At 46.4% G+C, this 20,672-nt stretch overlaps 1 protein-coding gene across 1 annotated transcript; it reads right to left on the reverse strand.

The window, feature by feature from the left end:
* Positions 1–929: 929 nt before the first annotated feature.
* Positions 930–2,530, reverse strand: GSX2 (GS homeobox 2). Its single transcript, XM_065913921.1, has 2 exons — positions 1,954–2,530; positions 930–1,270 (listed from the first exon to the last, which is right to left on the reverse strand). Exons 1-2 carry the CDS (start codon positions 2,528–2,530, stop codon positions 930–932), a joined length of 918 nt encoding a protein of 305 aa, XP_065769993.1.
* Positions 2,531–20,672: the final 18,142 nt, after the last annotated feature.

Genomic DNA, 20,672 nt, shown 5'->3' on the forward strand with positions numbered 1-20,672 from the left:
ACTGCTACAGAAAATAAATAGGGGTAAGGGACTTTCAACCTCCCTTGCTAAATAAATTGAAAGGTTTGCCTCTCATTAATTGTCAGTGTCACTCTAAATGAATTTATCCTGTCAGCTGTGAGGAAGAGAGCTATTTCAAAAATGGGGAGTACTACCTGGTAGGCAGCATCATGGGTGAAAGTGTCTTGGCAGAAGTTTTGGTGACACAAATCCTACAGAGTCACAAACTCCCTCAACCAAGAGACTCACATTATCAAGTTACAGTCATTACTTTGCTGTAAATTCTCAGACACTTTTATTCTCTATCCATAGGGGGAAGAGAGAGACAGAGGAAGCTGGTGAGAGCCAACACCGCGAATCTAAACCTTGATTTTTGTCTCATTTATTTAAATAAATATAAATATAAATTTTATATAAAACTATTCACAAAGAGACTTCCAGCGACTTGGATTTGAGACTCTCCTCAGGCAAATTTTCAGAAAGCAAGACCTACAGGGTTTAATTTTCTAAGTTATTTGCAACTCAATACCTTCATTTAAAAAAATAATCAAGAAACCCCATGTTCTTATCTGGTTCTGAAAGACAGGGAAAGGGAAATGACATGCACTTTAAAAAAACCAACATACAGTTTTAAACTTAAACCAATCCTGTTTTTCCTTTGTTATATGACAAAACTGAGTTGAATCTAGATTATTTACATAAAAAAAAACAACGACGACCTATAACTGTGAGTGAGCCCCAAACAGACAGATCAAGGAGGCGGGAGAAGGGTCAGGCCCGGTATGCACGCCCCCGGGGAAAGCTCCTCTCTAGCTTCTCCAGGTGGGACCACCGAAACGGTGAGGATTATGGCCCCTGGGTGCCAGCCACATCGGGGGTTAGGGGAGATGCCGGGAGCGTGTGTGGGGGGAGGGGGGGCCGGCCCTCCCTTATAAGGGGGAAATCTCCTTGTCATCGTTGGCCGAGGCTGGCGACAAGGAGTCCTCATCCTCGGAGCGCGCGAAGTGCGCCTGGCTGCCAACGCACTTGCAGCCCGCGTGACTGTTCCTTTGCGTGCCCTTCCCTTCCTTCTTATGCTTCACCCTGCGGTTCTGAAACCAGATTTTCACCTGCTTCTCTGACAGATTCAGGTACGTGGCGATTTCGATCCTCCGGAGTCGAGACAGGTACATGTTGGAAGAGAATTCCCGCTCCAGCTCCAGTAGCTGCGTGCTGGTGAACGCCGTCCTCATCCTCTTGCCATTGGGTACCTGGCTGGCGTCCGAGCCCCCTGCAGACGGGCCAAGAGAGGGCAGAAAGGTAATTCTCGGCCGAGGCGCTCCCACTCCAGGGCCCTCCCTTGGAAACGATGCCTCTCAAGGACCCACCCGCGAAGCTCAACCAAACACCTGTATCCATCCCTCACTCTTTCTCATTTGGAGACAAATCTTTACTTAGCCGGGAAGGACAGAGACGCCCAAAGCAAGCGAAGGCCTTTGATCTCGGGGATGTAAAGTCAGAGGATTAAAGTGGGGGCGGGGGAGGGGTTGGCAGAGTCCTGTGGTCTCCAGTCCAGCCTAGCGGAAAGGCAGGCTTAACCAAAAGCATCGAAACGCTTTTAGCCAGCCTCGACGCCCGATTGCCACACTTCAGTTCAAACACACCAACCCCGAACCTCAGTCAGTTAACCTCGGGTTTCTCAGCCCTCAAGTTCAAAGTCTCAAAGGGCTCGCTATTATCCCAGACTCGAGCACCAGGTACTGGAGTCGAGCGCACCAAGCTTCTTAGAGAGGCTGGCAAGGCTAATTTTCACCTTCTCGGAACTTACGGGGACAACTCCGCAGTTATTCTAAAAGCCCCTCCTTCGTCCCCTCCGCCCACCCCACAGGCTCCCACTTCCTCCACTGAAGGCGCGACGTTTTACTCCCGGGAGCCGGCAAGGCGTAGCGCGCAGGTGCCCAGGACCCGCCCTACCCATGGTGAGGCAGTGAAATCTCCGCGGGTCCGCCACGTTGTAGGTGGTGGCGGTGCAGACAGGTGCGTGGTGCTGCGGGTGCCCCAAGGCCGCCGCGGCCGCCGCCGCTGCCGCCGCGGCCGCCGCTGCTGCTGCAGCCGAGCCGGGCTGCTGGGGCTGGTGGTGGTGATGGTGATGCTGCGGCGGGTGGTGGTGATGGTGCGCGTGGCTCACGCGCGGGCAAAACTGTGCGTCCCCAGGACCCGAAGAAAACTGACTCTTGAGCAGGGGCAGGGCCCCGGCGGCTCCTGCCGCTCCGCCACCCGCGGCCCCTGCACTCCCGGCCCCTGCGTTCCCGCCGCCGGAGCTCGCGGGCCCACGAGAGGAGTGCAGGTGCGAAGTGACGCAGAGCGGGCAAACGCAGAACGCGCCGCTCTTGCGGGACGCGCAGCCCGGCCCGGACATGGACATCACCAACGGGGACGGCATGCCCAGCGGGATGAAAAAATCTGGCCCGGGGTGCGGCTCGGGAAGCGAGGGCGCGGGCCGTGAGGAGTCCTTGATGATGAGCGAGTCGACATAGAAGGAGCGCGACATGTCGGGAGGGGTGGGTGGTCGGAGGACCCGGCCGGTCGTGGGGGCCCCCTCCCCTCTCCTGTCCAGAGCTCTGGCCCCGGGCGCGGCGCGGACGCAGGCGGTCAAGCCCTTGGGGACGCCGAGGTGTCGGCGCCTGGACTGCGAACAAAGGGGTCCCTGGAGAGGGCTGGTCCTCAAGTCCCCCGCCCGACGCCCCGGCTCCGGGATTTTATAGCCCCCACCCCGACACGTGATGCTGCGGAGTACCGCTCGGCTCTTACTCCTCCGAAGCTCCCCACCCTCGGGATAGGCTGCCCGAGTCACAACAGAAGCGGCGAGGAGGGGCGGGCGCGCGGCAGGGAAGAATTCGGAGGAGGGGGATGGGGGAGACTTCGCAAAGTGTAGGTTTTGTTAATTTCCCGGGGAGGCCGGCCTCCTCCCCCTCTTTCTCCACGCTTTCCCGAGAAATCACAGAGCTCTATCCTCCATCCCACCCCTCTCCCTAGCCTGGGCCCCAGACCAACTCCTCCAAGCTTCCGGCTGCACAGCGCACCAGGTGGGGACTTGGAGGCCTTTCTAATCGGAATGCCCCGTGCTCCCTGCTCCTCTGTGCCAGCCGTGGATAAGGCACGGAATAGTGTGAAGCCTGAGGTTTAGAACAGGATTGTGCCGCTGTGGACGGGCAGCGGCCCAGCCCTGGAGCAAAGCGTGGGACAGGCACACACAAGCACACAGAGTCCCCCAGCTTTTGGACTTGGCCAATGTCATTCAGGTGGTTAGTTGTGAGGGATCTGGGAGGCATAACAGAGAGGCCTCCCAGCTAAGAAGAGGAACTTTTCATTTTGATGCTTCAGAAGTTCTGAAGTGCCTTGGCACTTGGGGCCTTCCTGGGACCACTCAGATCAACCATCTTTCCTTGTGCCTTTTTCTAACCCGAAACTCCCCCTTTGGCAGAGAGAGACACTGAAAGTGTCACTCTTTTCTTTCTCCACGGGGTTCCACTGCTACATTTCCAGGCCAACCCTACAAACTCCAACTTAAGGACTTTGGGGAGAGGACCAAACCCTGGCCCTTCTGGAAACTGGGCAGGGGTTGAGGGAAGCTCTGGGTCCTGCCATCTCCTACCCCTTTGCATTTTACAGATCTTAGGCAGCTAGAAGACTAACTAGGAAGCACGCTCTTCTATGTACCCCCTTTAAAGCCCTTAAAAATTAAGAGGAATTGAGCCCCTTGATGCCTCAGTATGGGAGAAGTGGTTTGGTAAAGGAAACCTCCCTGAATGGCAGTGGAAGACGGGTGCACCAAAGACTCTGCAAGAGACTAGCTGCCCTCCTAGGGGCTATTGATCTTTGGGGAAGGCAAAGCTGCAGAAATGACAGCTTTCTCTTCTTTCACCCTGTAGAAAATCTGGCTGGAGCAGGGAGGGTGAGCAACAGCTCCAAGTCCAATCCTTTTCCTCAGATGGCAAACTTCAGGCCTGAGATCACAATGATGCAAAGAAACTTGGTGACCAGACCCCTCCACCTGTGAGAGCCAAGGGTCAAAATCCTAGGGGAGACCAGCTTCTCAGCTGGTGACATGGCTATCTCTCTCTATTTTTCTGTCTCTCCTTTTCCCTTTCCCTCTCTGTGACCATCTCTCTTGCCTGCTAGAGAAGTATAATTGGGTTGTAGGGACGCCCCCGCTCTGGGGAGCCCAGGATTTATGGATGGCAATTAAAGTTTTATGAATTGCAGCTGAGGCTGGTTATTGAGCTATTTGAATGTGATTAGAATTCAATTAGAAAGCGGTTAGTGGACAGTGGGTCTCCAGAGTGTAAACAGACAGCTATTCCAGAAATGTGCTAATCCAACATCTTGTGACAACAATTAAGGAGTCTCAAGGCTTAACTCAGGGCAGCTCAGCTGTAACTACTTTTGTAACACAAGGCTTGCCGCTGCAGCCATCGCAAGCTCTCAGCTTCAACCCAGCTTGCCTGGCCCAGCCCATCTTCAAATGGGAGAATCCAGGCAGTCCCCGAGTCACTGCAGCCTCAGAAAGAAGACTGGGAGCTCTACCATTGGGAGATGCCTAGTGCCAAGATGTTTTGACAGGCCTAAATTGTTCAAATAGGTGACGTGATTTCCCTGTTCACTTTAGAAGTAGATACATATTTTTTCACTTAAATTTTATATAATATATGCATTTATTTATTCACTGTGATCTGCAGTGGTTCTAGTTCTGTGCATGGGGAAAACTTCTATGCTAATATGCTGGGAGTTGTGCCTATGTGAGGACCATTTTATTTTAGAGAATCCTAATTATGATGCTTGAGCATCTAACTCAATGTCTGACTACAGAAACATCCAGTTGGTGTGCTGGGGAATTTTGAAAAAAGTGAGAGGCCCCTGGGATTGCTTAGGACTGCAAGGGAAGCAGCGGGTTGGGGCTGGCCTGAGGCTGAAAGCAGAACACGAGTGAGAAATGTGTCTATTAGGGTACTGGGTCAATGGCCAGAGCCCACCATGAGCAAGTATTTTGGGGTCATGTTCCACACTGGAGTCTCTCTTTAGTTCTCTTTGACTCTCTCTGTCTCTCCTCTTTCGGACAGCTCTGTGACTGACCCTGCTAACCCTGCCCTTCCTCAGATAGCAGCTCCTCCAACCCATTTGAAGCAGAAAGGGACCTTGGGCAGGCCATTGGCATGCCCCCATGGGGCCCCCGCTGCCACCCAATTTTATTTCTCAGTGATCCTGTCCGATAAAATTTCATCGTCCATTAAGTAATCCCCGAAGTGAGAGCTCTTATGAGCCTATAATGAGCTCTAATTGCCACGACTCGGGGAGCCACGTGGAAGGATTTATTCGGCATTAAGCAGTCGGGTACAGAGTACAGGCTGTTACCTAAGCCATTGCTTTCATAATTCAAGGAGAAAATGAGTTCTTTTTGGGGGCGGGGAATCCTTTGATTTTTTTTTCCTCCCTCTTGCTGGGGATGATAGAGGATGGCTTCGCTTTGTCTTTGATGATGTCACAAATGCAAAGGTAACAAAAATTGTCCCCCACTATCCCCCACCCCTGAGCACTCTGGATACCCCATCCTTCCCCTCAAATGAGGGGAAAAAATTCAAAGCAGTTCAGTAGAGCCACCTTCTTGCCTCTAAACTGTCCAACTCGAGTCTGGATGAGCGATTTCCTCGCAGCTCAACCTTGAGATGTGAATTCTTGGATATAGCTTTCAGAAAGTCTTCCAGTACTTTCCCCCATCTGGGATCACACCAGACTTGAACCCCACGTTTTCCTCTTCCTGTTTCCTGTCACCAGCAAAAACAGGGAAATAAGGGGCAGTGTGAACTTGGCATTACTTATTCAACAAACGTAGAGTTCTGACCCACTGACGTGCTTACTGGGTTTTTTTTCCCCCGGCGGTTGTAACTCCTACTTTGCCCCTCCCTCTGCTCCCCGCCTCCCCCAACTCCAAGTCCTTTTTTCCTCTTAGTTTCAGCCTTTGCCCACAGGGTTCTGCTGCCTGATCTCCTGCCCGATAGGGAGGAGGCCGCGAACAGGGCCGACAGCCGGGAGTTGGCGGGGCCGCCTCGGATTTATTTGCTCCTCTTACATTGATTTCATATTAGTTTCCAAAGCGATGAATGATCTCAAAGCTGGGTTTTGTTAGCCGAACACAAACAGGAGACAGGACTTACTTGCCCCCAGCTCCCTTTAATGAGGTCATTATCAAAGCGTGAACAAGTCTATGAATGTTTTATTGAAAGCGCATCGTTAACTTGTATCCATCCTTTTCTCCAAGTGGCATTGTGATATTGCTGTCTGTGGCACATCTTACCCGATATAGCCCGAGATTTCCCCATTCTCTGTAACCAGGCAACCCTTTCTGAATACCCCAAAATTGAAAAGAACCGCTTAGTCTTCAAGAAAGTCCTCAATAATAGTGGAAAAGAACAAAGATCCAGGAGACAACAAAATGCCACAGGGGTGACTTTTCATGAGCAATTATCTCTCATTAATCAGAAGAACAGCTGCAATATTAATTTTCTCTCTTTCTTCCTCTCTTTTCACAGTCCCCAACATTTGAATAATCATAAATTTTGATTTTATGAAGGAGTCACATTTCAGGGGCCGCAGGAAAGCAGCTACCTAGGTGAAGACAAGGAGAAAACGCTCTCATTTGCTTTTTGTTGTTGTTGTTTGGGTAAAGCTGCCAACAAAGCAAAATGGAAATATATATATATATATAAATAAGAGAGAAATATGGGAGAAAATGGTCCTCCCCCACCACTTCTTCTTGTAGATGGTGACTGAGAAGCAGGACTTTTCCCGATCCCCCTTCTAAAATCTCCCCCTCCTCCCTTGGACCCACTCCTCAGTTGTGTTGTGAGCAGGGCAGAGGGAAATGCCCCGGCGTCTGGCGTGGGAGTTTCGGCCGGGTTTCTGCCCGTTTAACTTGCAGACGTGAAGCCAAGCGTTGTCGATAGGACCAAAGGGACACTCTTCGGGCGTAACTTGCATTGTGGCCATCAAAAGCCCGCCGGCCTTGGATTAGCCAAGACGTGCACTTAGCAGAATTGGGGCGCTCGCTCGCTTTTCAGGAGCCAGAGAGGAAATTGTTCACGGGATGTGTAGCCAGGGTGGAAAATGAGGGTCCCCAGATGAGGCTGTAACCTGCAAACGGGCTTGGGGGAGTTCAGAGAATCTCATTAAGGCCGAGGCTGCAATTAGCAAATACACACTCTTAGAGAACCCAAGCCCCTCTTGAAAAGCCCCCAGTGGGGAGAAAGGCGGGCAGTTGGGAGTCAGTCCCCCCATTCCTGCGCTGGCTGAGGGTGAGGACTCAGGCGCTGGCTGCCCCTTCGGCTGCCCCACTGCGGTTACTTTTAATGCATGGCCGGGAGAGGCCCGTCCCTGGAGAGCGTAGGCTGCGGACCTTGTGCTCACCCACCACCAGAAATGATCTTGCCTGTCCCCACTGTTTATTCAGAACCGATGGGCCTTTGAGAAACCTGAATTCGCCTTTGTGCTTGCCACAGGCGCAAGAGTTCAATTCGGCCCTCAGAGAGGAAGGGGTGGGGGAGGTTCTGGGAAAGAAGTGAGGAGTTTGGCCGAGAATTTCAGGACCGGCCTTCAGAACAAGAGTTTTGATGGCACCCAGTCCCCACCACACAGCCCTTCTGCTCCCCGCTTCACCTTAATTAATATTCACCCAGTCCCAAATCCTTAAGCCTAACAAGGCATCCCTCCCCCATTTAAAGCTCTCCTCTGTCACCAGAATAAAATTTATTGAGCGCCTTCTCAGTGCCCAGCGTGTGCTGGGCTCTGCAGGGAGTAAGCCTGAAAAGGCCCAGACTGTATCCTATAGAATATTGTTTCATTTTAGTAACAATGGTCTGAGGTGGGGAACAATTATCCAGATAATTGAAGCAAATGCTGCATCTCCCTCCCTCTCCAGTTCTCTTGGCGCTTGCCTTTTTTTTTTTTTTTTTTTTAAACTGGGTTTTTCAAAGTTAGTGGTTTTGGTTGGAAGGGGGGATCTGGGAATATAAGGGGAGGGCTGAATTAACACCAATTCTCCACTTTCCTTGGCCTAAGTTTGCTGAAAGCACTGGGCCCCAATGGCTCCTTAGTAATGGGATTCAGGACGGTTTTTTATTTTTAAAAAAGGTTTCCAAAAAGAGAATGAATCATTATAATTTTTAGCAAGCTGGCCTTTCTGGTGTTCAACCTTGATCATCTACAAAAATCACCTGGGGAGTATGGATGCCCTAGAGATTTTGATTTAATGGTGTGTGGCCAGAACACTGAAATTTAAAACAACAAACGAAAACCATGGCGCACTTTCTACGTGGTCCTAATGCTGGTGAGGGCTGAAAAATAATGGGTAAATCCTACCGTCACTTATCCAAGATAATAACCGCTTTGAGTGCCACTGAACAACTGATAGTGGTTGAAAGTGGGTGCTGAGAGCCCACTGTATAACTGGTTCCGGACTGGGGGATCCACTGCGCAGGGCCCGTCTTTGTCGAAGGAAGCGATAAACCAACTCAAAGCTGGTTACTTACAAAAGGTCGCGTGAATATGAAAGCAAAGCCCTAGCGGGTCTTGGAGCGGAGAAAGCCCAAGTGTGAAGTGACCTGCGGGACCCCCGGCTGTCATCGGCCTGGGACGGGATTGGAGGGAATGGGTCAGGCCACCCAAGGGCGCACCCAGATGCGGAGAAGAGTTTCTTTTGGCTAATTGAAAGTATTGAAAAGAGGTCTCCCTTAGACTGGTAGAAGAATATCAGGGTCTGCCTCTGTGAACCAGGAAAAAAAACCGCCCGCCGCTTTCGAGTCTTCTCCAGGAATTAGGGGCTGCCTAGCACCCGGCCTGGTTTGCTTAATGAGAGCTCGCGGCGTCTCTTGCTTTCTGTAATTATCTGCGATCTGCAGCTCCACGGATCCTGAGGCTTGGCAAGGAGGTACCAGAGCCCGGGGTGTCCTAGTGAGTAACCAGGAAGCCGGGGCCTCTGCCCAATCACCACTCCGCCCCCACACGCCTTTTCCCGGCCGGATTTGCCAGCTACGGCTCCTCCGCAGCCCGGCGTCCGCTCCCTGAAGGCGCCCAGTCCGCGGTTTTTCCAGCCCTCTGTTTCTGGGCGAACAGTTCAGGAGCCTCCTCAACCTGGCCCCGCCAGGAAAGCCTCGCCACCTCCTATTCCCTACGCCCGTCGGAGGCCTCCAGCTCTATTTTGGCAGTCCCTATTTAGGACTGCGGTCTACATTTCAAGGCTCCTTTGGCCTGGAGAAACCTTACAGCTTGGAGGACGGTTTTACAGAGGAGGAAACAGGAGGGTATGAGCATCTCTATTTCCCGAGCTCTCACTGTGTGTGCCTTGCCCACAAAATCTCATTTAATTTGCATAGCTGCCCTACCAGATTAAGTGCTATTTTTCTGTTATTTCTCCAATGAGAATCCTGAATCTTATTAAAGTTCAAAGGCTCATCCAAGGTCACAGAGCTAGAGATGAGGCAGCCAGAACTCAGATCCTGTCTGTAGAATGTAAAAGTCGGAAGTTTTAAGCACTAGGTAATACTGTCTCCTAATAATATATCCAGTATGTATTGTGCACCTACTATATTTTTAAAAAATGATTTTTATTGGAGTATGCATGTGTGCTCAGTCATGTCCAACTCTTTGCGACCCTATGGACTGTAGCCAGCCAGGCTCCTCTGTCCATGGGATTTCCCAGGCAAGACTGCTGGAGTGGGTTGCCATTCCCTTCTTTAGGGGATCTTCCTGACCCAGAGGTTGAACCTGCATCTCCTCTGTTGGCAGGCAGATTCTTTCACCACTGAGCCATCTGGGAAGTATTACTGGAGTGTAGTTGATTTACAATGTTGTGTGCTAGTTTCAGATACACAGCAAAGTGAATCAGGTAAACATGTATCCACTCTTTTAACATTCTTTCCCCATGTAGGTCATTACAGAGGGCTGAGTTCCCTGCACTATACAGCAGATCCTCATTAGTTATCTATTTCATGCATAGCAGTGGAGCCCCTGCTATGTCCTCAGCTATGAGTTAAGCCTTTAGTGTATTTCTCATGAGAAATTTATTTCATGAGAAGTAAAGGTATTTCTCATAGTGACCCTGTGAGGAAGATACTTTTATTATTTCGAATTTGTTTATTGTCCACTCCTTGGTTAATGTGGCTTTCCTGCAAATTAAAGATTACAAAGGCCAGTCTAATGTAGCCCATATTATAGAAAAGGCATAGACTGGAGTGGGATGAGATAGGGAATATGACTGTTTTTATTCACTTGCTCCCAGAACATAGTAAGTGCTAAAGACAGTCGGCCAGGTGAAAGCAACTTGTTACTCTTATTTCAAAAGCTGTCATCATAATCAGTATTAATGTCTTCAGGTTTATCTCAGTCCTGGTTGAGTACCTCCCCCAGTTGGGTGCAAGCTACCCTGGGCAGAAACTGCGTCTGTTTTGTTTATTTGCAGGTGTGTATAAAACGTCTAGCCCAGAGGTGTCATATATTAGGAGTGGAATAAATACTTGTTGAATGACTAATCCCTCATTTTGCAGATAGGATAAATGAGGCTCAGAGAGGCTATGCAACTTGTCCAAAGCCATGCAGCTTAGAAGTGGGAGAGGGAAGATTCAAACTGAGGATTTTCTAACGCTGACCCCGTCCCCCCTTTCACCCGTGGTCCACAGCTTTCTGTGCTGAGTCCTCTGGGTCACAGGGATTGAGCACTGGGACTGGCGCTGCGCGGCCAGGGACTGTCCCAAGTCCCTGCCCAGTCACTGCTCTCCCCAGGCCGAGAGATACAGAAGCTGTCGGAGGCCGGAGAGGCCGCTCCCTAGACGCGGTGAATAGGCACTCCCCGCCGGTCGGCCCCTACCCAGCGCTGCAGCTGCCACCGCGGGAAACCTGCAACCCACTCCTTCCCGGTGTCTGTCTCCCTCTCTGAGTCTTGATCTGCTCCTCTCCCTGGCTAACTTCTCACTGGAAAACGAAGCGACTCTAAGAGATCGCCTTGAACCCACAACCTGCAAACGCTTCCATCAGCAGCAGTCCCCAAACTCCAAGCACATGGGCATCCACGCTGGGCACGGCGTCCTCACCGTAGCGGGGGCGCATGCGCAATCTGAGTGCTGGTCTGGAGAGCCTTGTGAGTCTACGCGTGCGCAAGCGCGGGTGAAGCGTGTGAGTGAGTATGAGAATGAGTGCATGCGGGAGGGTGTGTGTGATGTGCATGTGCGTATCAGCAAGTGTATGAAGAGGTGAGGAGTGTGAATATGAGTTAAGTGTAAAAGTGGAGAGTGTAGTATTTAGGAGCTTGAGTGGGGGTTGTAAGCATAAGGGCGCCTGTGAATATTGGGGCGTGTGGATGTATGAATGTGAGGATTAAAGAGCTTGTGTGAGGATATATGTGTTGTCGGGGGTGTATGAATGGGCGTGTGACTGTGAGTTTGTGAGAAGTGTGGGGTCCCAAGCGTATGTGCGAGAGTATGTGCACGTGTGTGTGCATGCCCGCAAGTGTGTACTGAAGAGTATGGGGAGTATGAGCGTTTGAGTATGAGTGTGAATGTGGAAGAGAGTGCGTGTGTGTGTGTGTGAAGTTGGCATATGAGACCACCGCCTTCGTGGGCCGTGTGCATGGGGTTCGGGTCCTTCAGCGGCTCTCTCCCGCCCACCCAGTGGGCATCCTCCTTAGCGCAGCTCCTCCTCCGACCAGGGGCCTCGGAAGCTGCCAGGTCAGAGTGGGGGGCGGGGGGAGCACGAGCGAACCTGGCGGGGAAGCCAGGACCTGCTGAGTGGCGGGGCTTCGGAGCAACTCCTCCAGGAGTCCCCTTCTTTTCTTCACCGCCTGCCTCCGGTTTCCCTCACTCCTGTCTGGATCATCTTTCCATCCATTTTCTCACTCAGTGGACATTATAAGGCAGAGGACGTCTTAAGGGACGTTTAGACAAAGCCAGGCTCTGCTTTAGATGCTGGGGAAACCGGGAGAACTCACTCACTATGGAGTTTTCACAGGGCTTTCTGTTGATGAGTAACTGCTTTGCCAAATACTGATGATTTGATACAAACTAAAATTTTGGCCTCCGCCCTCAAGCAGAAGGGCATGGAAGGCTTTTAAGACAGACAGTGATATCAATAAGACAATTCACTGAACTAAGTGTCTGTGTATCCCGGTTCCATTCCAGCCTCAACCCTTTCACTGAGCTTGGGCTTAGGGTTAGGAGGTCCTGGGCGTGAAGCGCCCCTCCTTTGACAATGAAAATAATCATGACTCTCCTCATAGGGTGGCTGTGGGTGTTAATTGAGTTAAGTTGTGATAACTGTGGGAAAATGCCTGGCACATGGTAAGCACTCAATATACCAGCTATGACGATGGTGATGATGATGTTCCCCAGGTCACATGCAGTGTGGCAGAAGGGGAGATGCTGTGTTTGTGGGCTACAAGTTTAAGAGATTATCCAAGGATTTAAATTAATCTGTGTATGATTATCCTGCATTCCTCTCCAGAATCAGGCTCTATCAGATACCTGGTCTTCAGTCTTCTCTAGTGACTTCTTTATTTATTTTTATTTGGCTGCACTGGGTCTTCATTGCAGCATGTGGGATCTTATTAATAGTTGCAGCATGCAAACTCTTAGTTATGGCATGTGGGATCAAGTTCCCTGACCAGGGATGGAACCCAGGCCCCCGGCTAGGGAGTATGGAGTCTTAGCCACTGAACCATCAGGGAAGTTCCTCTAGTGACTTCTTATGCTCCAGACCTAATGACACCAATAGTGCTGTTGTCAAGAGGAAATGAAAAAGCAATGGGGGAAGAAAGCAAAAATCTACAGGAGTCAAATGTTCTTTCAGGCAACCTTAGAAGCTTTTCAAGTTCACTCATGTGCCACTAAAGTAAAAGGGAGTATTTTCACAGTGACACAAAATACATGCTGTAATTTAACTTATGAACAAGATTTCTGATGAAATATAACATAGGAAATATGTTTCCTGATTAGCCAGGTAACTCCCTGGAACAAGATACTGTATAAACAATTGCAGGACATACTTTGTTTTTAAAAAAGAAATCTGTCTTATTAAGATTCATTTTTTGATGTTCTAACTAGGATCACAAAATAATTTTCTTTTAAACCAAAAAGGGCATGTTCAAAGATTGAATTTCCTTGTTGAGGTTTTTTTTTTTTTTTGAGAAAAAAATAACATCAAAAATAAATCTTGAAAAGTGTGAGAATTGGTGGCACCATCTACGTTCTTGAATTTAGCAACTGAAATGGAATTTTGCCTTTATCCTGCTGGCTCATTTCATATTACAACTAGAGAAACTGAGGTCCAGGGAGATGAACTAGTGTGAATAGTCAGTCCCTCCATCAATCACCAAATAGATCATTTCAATCTTGTTCCTCTAGGCACAGTTTTACATTTGCAGGAAGAATTCCTGCAACTAGAAGGAAAAAGACAGGGAGGAGTTTCAATTCCCTTCCATATGGGCACATCTCTATCTCTGGCAGCTCTGCCTTCTGGTCCGTCAGACCCAAATTTTGTCGTCTTCCTGACTCCTCTCTTTTTATACGTTTAATCCACTGGGAAGTCCTGATGGCTCTATGTTTAAAAATATCCAGAGCCTGACCCCCCTCAACATTCCCACAATTGCCATACTGGTCTACCTTACATTCTGGTCTCCTGACTAGGCTTTTTCCTCCTATACTTGTTTCTACAGTCTGTTCTCAACCCAGCACCCAGAGGAGCCTCTAAAAATAGGAGTCAAATCAGGTCAGAGCAAAAGCTATGCTGAAGATATTACAGTGGCTAGAAAGGCCCCCACGATCTGGCCGTGTGTGTCTCTCTGACCTCCTCTTCTCATATTGGCCTGCCTGCCTGCTCTGCCTTCCTTGCTTGTCTGGCCCTCTCTTGCACTGGCCTTCCCCTCTGCTGAGAATTCTTCCCCATAAGCTCACTTCCTCACCTTCTGGTCTTATCCCAAATGTCATTTTTTTCACTATTTAAAAAATACCAAAGCCTCTGCTATGCCCTCTGTCCGCCCAACCCCCTTATTATGCTCTATTTTGTTCTCCCATAACACTTAGCATTTTCCAACATGCTGTATAATGTACTGTGTTAGTATGCTTATGGTGGAATCTCCCTGCAAGAATGGAAGCTCCTGGAGAATATTTATCTGTTGGGATCTGTTGGGGTCACTGAGAACAGAGCCTGGCACAGTAGGCAGTGCTCAAAAATACTAGACACAGGATTGAAAGAAGAATGCCAGTATTCTAGGTAGATGCCTAAACACAACTCGTATCTTACGTATCTTAAATATGTTATGTCACTGGATCTGCACAATTAATATAAGCTAGATAGGACTATTTCCCCCCAGTTGTTATTTCCACAATGAGGTATTCAGAGGTTATAAGACTTGCCCAAATGAGATCCAGGACTAAAATCTAAATCAGAGTGTCTTTTTGGGTGAGAGACACTTGGCTCAATGAGGAAAACTAAGTTACTAGATTCACAGTAGATTCTTCTAAATCCTGCCCCAGGATGAAGGCTGGGGTGCTCCCTCCACTGTCTGCCTTTCAGCTAAATGAGTAGTGCTTGGGGGAACGTAACACAATGGCCACATCCTCTTGTGTTTATAATTTGCACAGAGTTGAAAACAAGAGATATTGTCCTGTTAGCTCAAGCTTATTTGGAGTCTGCCCTGAATCTCTGGACTTGGCGGAATGCCCTCCCTTGTCTAACTGCTCTGGGCAAACCAACAGGCTGTCTGAGTCAGTGTATTACAGTTCTTTCCTCATGTTTGGGCTCTCTGTCAGTCCATCAGATTTAGCTGATGAGCTCATTGACTACAAACTGATTTAGCAAGATAATATCCCTCATTCTCTGGGCATACACAGCACTATTGTCTTCCACAGATACTAGTAAAAATTGACATCTCCTTTCGAGAGCATTGATATCTCAATAGCCATTAATCAATAATTGTTTTTAAAGCAACAAATTATCATATTGAACTACAAAAGGAGTTAAAAAATAGATGTAAAAAATAGATGTAAATATAAAATTACCAATTCTGAACAAATTTTTAGAGATAATACTTTTTCCTCAAAGATGTTCACGTTTAATAAAATAAATGACAGTTGCTTCTTTGTTATCCCCCGACTGGCATAAATTGTTACTTTTTTATGTGAATAGGAAAAATTTAAACATTTCGAGACAAGAAAAGGAAAAGAACAATTTAATTGTTTATTGAAATATTAATTCAATGTTTGGTTATTCACAGATTATCTCCATGCCATCTCCATTGAGAATTTAATACTTGTCTCAGTTATACACTATTTTTTAGTTCCAGGTGCTCGAAAGCAACAGAGATGTTAATTATGAACGCAGAAGGCATAGTTCAGAAAGAAACAATGGCAGCCAAAATTAACTGTATCATTGCTGCTCTAAAGGGTTTTTTTTTACCTGTTCTTTTTTCTGAGATCTGGCAAATTAATGGAATTTCCAACAGTGTACCTAATAATGATCACAATGCCATTTATATTGGACAGAGAATGATTCTTACCCAGATAAGATTCTTGGATATTTAGTTGTAAACCCTAAAGAAAGCATATCAGAATAATGGCCAATTTTAAATATAAGGTCTAGGCCATATTGCTAGAGGAACTTCTTGAAATAGAGCTGCAGTTGCTATTGAAATTCGAATCGGTTTATTTTACCATTATTTCCTGAGTTCCTACATGTGCTAGGTACTAGGGTTACGAAGATGGCCAGAATCTAACTACAGCCTTCGTGAATTCTAATGGGATGCAACAGTCTATGGAACCATGGAGAACAGAGCCATTCTTTCGTCTAGCTGGCATCAGGGACTCTGGGATTGGGACTTGAACTGTTTGTAGGATATGCTCAGATTCAAAACAATGCCACCACCACAACAGCCGTGAGAGAAGAGACTTCTAGGTCAAAGGTCTGCTGTGGGCACAGCCTAGAAGATGGATGTTCCATCATGTGGCAGTGGAATGCCTACACACAGCAGGGGGAAACAGCAAGGGCTGCTGAGGGGCAGAAAGCAAAGGGTCCAAGTGGCAAGTGAAGCGCTAGGAGATATCGCTATGCTAAATGGACAGTCACTGAAGGCGCTGAGCAGAAAATTGCAATGATTATATTATAATCATTGAAAAGGATGGATTGGAAGAGAGAGAAACCCATTGAAAAGGATGGATTGGAAGAGAGAGAAACCCGAAGCGGTTAAAGTCTTAACGTCCAGTCCTGAGATGATGAAGGTCACACTAATCCGTGGTGGCAGGAAAGGAAAAGAAAGGATAAATTCAAGAGCCATGTGGAAGGGACCACAAACAGTCCTTAGTTGCCAGTTGGTTGGAACATAGGTGCAGAAAGAGAAGAGGCAGTGGGAAATTTATATTTCTCTCTCAGGTGTCTGCATTGATGGTGATGATGTTAAATATTAACCCAGTGGTAATAGCTGGAAGAGAAGCTGGGTTTTTTTTTCTTTGTTTCAAATGGGCTTGTAGATAGAGTGGGTGGAAGAGGAAGAAGAAAAACTATTTGGTCTTAAAGATTTTGAGTTGTAAGTGTTCTCTGAACCACCAAGGAGAAATTTTTTACATATAGTAGTGTTGTAAATATGGATCTGAACTTAAGAGAAATTGGGGTTGGAGTAAAAATGGCATTCATCTATAGTATTCAAACTGTATTTGTATAATAGTTGCAGCATTAAGATAAGATAAAATTACTCAGGGTTGAGGTGATGGATAGTATGGTGGTTGGGAAAGGCCTCAAGGTTGTTGTTTTGGTTTAGTGCTCATCAGAGTAAATGGTACATAGTACTTAACATATTTGTTGAGAGCTGATTCTGTTCTAGAGTCTCATTTCTTTGTCCTCAGGTCACTTTGTCTCTTGGTCACTCTATCTTGACAATGGAACTGGAATGCAATAGATTTGAAAATCAAATCAAAGTTGTAAGGCAGTTTGGTAGAAATACGGGATTAGTATTCAAAAGAGTCTCCTTTAGCCAACCAGGTGCCTTAGAAAGTTGGCCCGAGCACTCTTCTCCTTATCCTAACCCATCTGATAGAAACAGAGTGAATTAAAGAAATGCTAAGGTAGCATTCAGATACCTTGCCTTGTTTTCTTTCCAAAAGACTTTCTTTCCATGTAGACCTTAGATGTTTTCTGATTGATATGACTTTGTCTCCACAGGACCTATTGACAACTTAGCCTGCCAAGAACCCATCAAGTAGGACAGTCAGATGTTTATGGTCTGGTCCTGAGCAGCAGCATCGCCCAGATTCCCAGTGTGAGTCAGAATCCCATATGACTGTTCCAGGTCACAAGATGTTTGTATTTCCTTAAGGACTTCAAGTGCTTGCAAAATGGTCTGTCATAGCCACCTCCAGAAAGAAGGTTGCACATCTTTGAGTTCCCAGGTAGATGAAAAGAGCAGGGAGAAATGGTAAATCATTGCACAAAATCATACAGCTTTGCACATACCTTTATCATCAGCTATAACTTTTTATTTATTTTTCATTCATTACCTCATTACCTATCTAACTGCCCATATCCTAGTACATTCTGGACCAACTTCTCTGTTTTAAGCAGTCAGGCCTGTTTGTGGTCCACAGCACATAGAGTTCTGTGTTTAGGGCACTTAAAGTGCCTCTACCCTTTTCTTCTACCTTTTTCTTCCTAATAGTGAAACCTCAAGTCATCTAAGATTCCTCAATGTTTACGTAAATAGTAGCTATAAGTTTTATCTCTACATAGTATATACTGGGGTGTAATTTCTCAGGTTCTATTTACACAGATGCTAATCTTTCAAGAGCAGTATCTTATAGACTAGCCCTAGCATCACCTAGAGAGATGGTTGAGTTAAATAGACTACTCAACTAAGACAATTTGAAGTTTCTTAAATGATGAGTTTAATAACAATAGTAACTATCATTTATTAAGTGTCCACTATGCCAGACTAATGGAGACAGGCATGTCAACCCACTCCAGTATTCTTGCCTGTAGAATCCCATGGACAGAGGAGCATGTCAGGCTACAATCCATAGGGTCACAAAGAGTCAGACACAACTGAAGCACCTTAGCACACACACATACATGCCAGACTAAGCATTCTGCCGTGTTATTACATTTGATTGAGTGAGAAGATACCCTCCTCATTTTACAGATGAGAAAATGGAAGTTTAGAGAGGTTAATTTGCCTGAGAGCACATGATTAGTAAAACTCAGAACCTAGATTCAAATCCATGTCTTTGAGACTCTGCCATTCATAATCTTACCAAAACACCATATGTTTAGTGTTCATTTTTTAAAGAACAAAAATAGTTTCTGTATTTTCTTGATCTCTTTCCATTCCACCTTGTACAGGGCTGTGTACTGAATGCTGTAATTAAATGGGCTATTTTTAGTTACAAGAACACAGAGATGTTCAATTTTCCTGTGTGGATTGATTGTTTTTGGTAAAGATAAACAGAGAAGTAAGGATTTGCTGAGGGTGTATCTCAGTAAATGTGAAGCCAGACCAATGGAGAACTGGAAAAATTGTTTCATCTTATGCCCATTTCTTTGAAAGAGACTTACTTAGAGGCCTATGGATCCTCCTTCCCTTTGAGAACAAAGCTTGCTAATGTTGAGAAAAAAGAACCTGTTTTAGAAATTAGTTCCTTCATTAATTCCACAAATATATATTGAGTGCTTATTATATGTCAAGCAGTCTTCATGGCACTAGGGCAAAGAAAAGAGATAAAGTTTTCTCCTAATTGGGCTTATTTTCTAATAGTTCCTTATATTAAGTTTTAGGGATATGCTGATAAATCTCATGGGGCTCATTTTTTCTTAATGCTTATTCTACAGATTTTGAGTCTTCTCCATTTTTAAGATTGTACTTGAATTAGGAAGTAGGTATATGTCAGTATTTCCCAAATTTATTACATTGGTTAATTATTTCTACAGCATTCATAGTGTTTGATTTCAGCCTCGGAATTCTAAGGAAGCTGACACTCTCTATGGCTCCAAAGAAGAAGCTGTAATCTGGACTAAGCTGATCAGTGTATATTATCCCTTCCATTATGATTGGCTTGGTAAATAGCTTATAACCTGAGAGGGTCCAATAAGACCAAATCTCAGAACTTCTGTGGGTAGGAGGAGTTTAAGAATACTTAGACTCTCACATGCTCTGGAGAGTGTGATGTGTAAGTATGAAGGCTGGATCTGCTGCAGTCATTTTTCAGAGAAGAGCAGAAATCTAATATATAGATATAAACAGAGTTCAGAAATGGAGCTGAAGGTCTGATCAAATTGTACCATGTTTGTCCCACCTCTAGACTTTAATCATCAGTGGAGTCAACAAATGTTTATTTACTGAGACAGTTTGAATTCAGTTTCCTTAATTACACCTTAAGGCATAACAATTGACACCAAACAACAATGACAAAAGGAAAAAAGGAAGAAAAGGAAAAAGAAACAATACTTACCTTCCCTTTTTATTTTTTTCTACAAGCATTTCACTGGACTAGATATTCTCAAAGTGACTTCACATTGGGAAATGCTGATTTTGACAATTGGTGGCTATTACCCAATGTCAGTCCATCCTAAAGGAGATCAGTCCTGGGTGTTCATTGGAAAGACTAATGTTGAAGCTGAAACTCCAATACTTTGGCTACCTGATGCGAAGAGCTGACTCATTTGAAAAGACCCTGATGCTGGGCAAGATTGAGGGCAGGGGGAGAAGGGGGTGACAGAGGATGAGATGGCTGGATGGCATCACCGACTCAATGGACATGAATTTGGGTAAACTCTGGGAGTTGGTGATGGACAGGGAGGCCTGGCGTGCTGCCGTTCATGGGGTCGCAAGGAGTCGGACACGACTGAGTGACTAAACTGACTGACTGACCCAATGTCCTAGATAGGAGAAAATATGCATCCCTTTGTTCAAGATCTTTCCAAGTTTTAAGAAATATCTTTATACCCACTGTTCTGTAATCCAAGTGCAAAGAGGTATTCTTAAAAGTTAGTCTTAAAAAAAAAAAAATAAATAAAAGTTAGTCTTAAGCAGATAAATGGATAAGGAAGCTGTGGTACATATACACCATGGAATGTTACTCAGCCATTAAAAAGAATTCATTTGAATCAGTTCTAATGAGATGGATGAAACTGGAGCCCATTATACAGAGTGAAGTAAGCCAGAAAGATAAAGACCATTACAGTATACTAACACATATATATGGGATTTAGAAAGGTGGTAATGATAACCCTATATGCAAAACAGAAAAAGAGACACAGATGCACAGAACAGACTTTTGGACTCTGTGGGCGAAGGCGAGGGTGGGATGTTTTGAAAGAACAGCATCGAAACATGTATATTAGCTAGGGTGAAACAGATCACTAGCCCAGGCTGGATGCATGAGACAAGTGCTCAGGCCTGGTGCACTGGGAAGACCCAGAGGGATCGGGTAGAGAGGGAGGTGGGAGGGGGGATCGGGATGGGGAACACATGTAAATCCATGGCTGATTCATGTCAATGTATGACAAAACCCACTACAATATTGCAAAGTAATTAGCCTCCAACTAATAAAAATAAATGAAAAAAAAAAGCTAGTCTTAAAAAAATGGCATGTAGTTTAAATTTTTAACACAAT

The sequence above is a fragment of the Muntiacus reevesi genome, chromosome 22 (genome assembly GCF_963930625.1).
Source record: "Muntiacus reevesi chromosome 22, mMunRee1.1, whole genome shotgun sequence".
NCBI lineage: Eukaryota > Metazoa > Chordata > Mammalia > Artiodactyla > Cervidae > Muntiacus > Muntiacus reevesi.

Bases quoted from the DNA above. Each gene is read 5' to 3' on its own strand.
- GSX2 (XM_065913921.1), bottom strand. From the start codon at position 2,530: ATGTCGCGCTCCTTCTATGTCGACTCGCTCATCATCAAGGACTCCTCA. The intron at 1,271-1,953 runs GTAGGGCGGGTC...GCCCGTCTGCAG, and splicing joins ATTTCACTGCCTCACCATGG to GGGGCTCGGACGCCAGCCAG.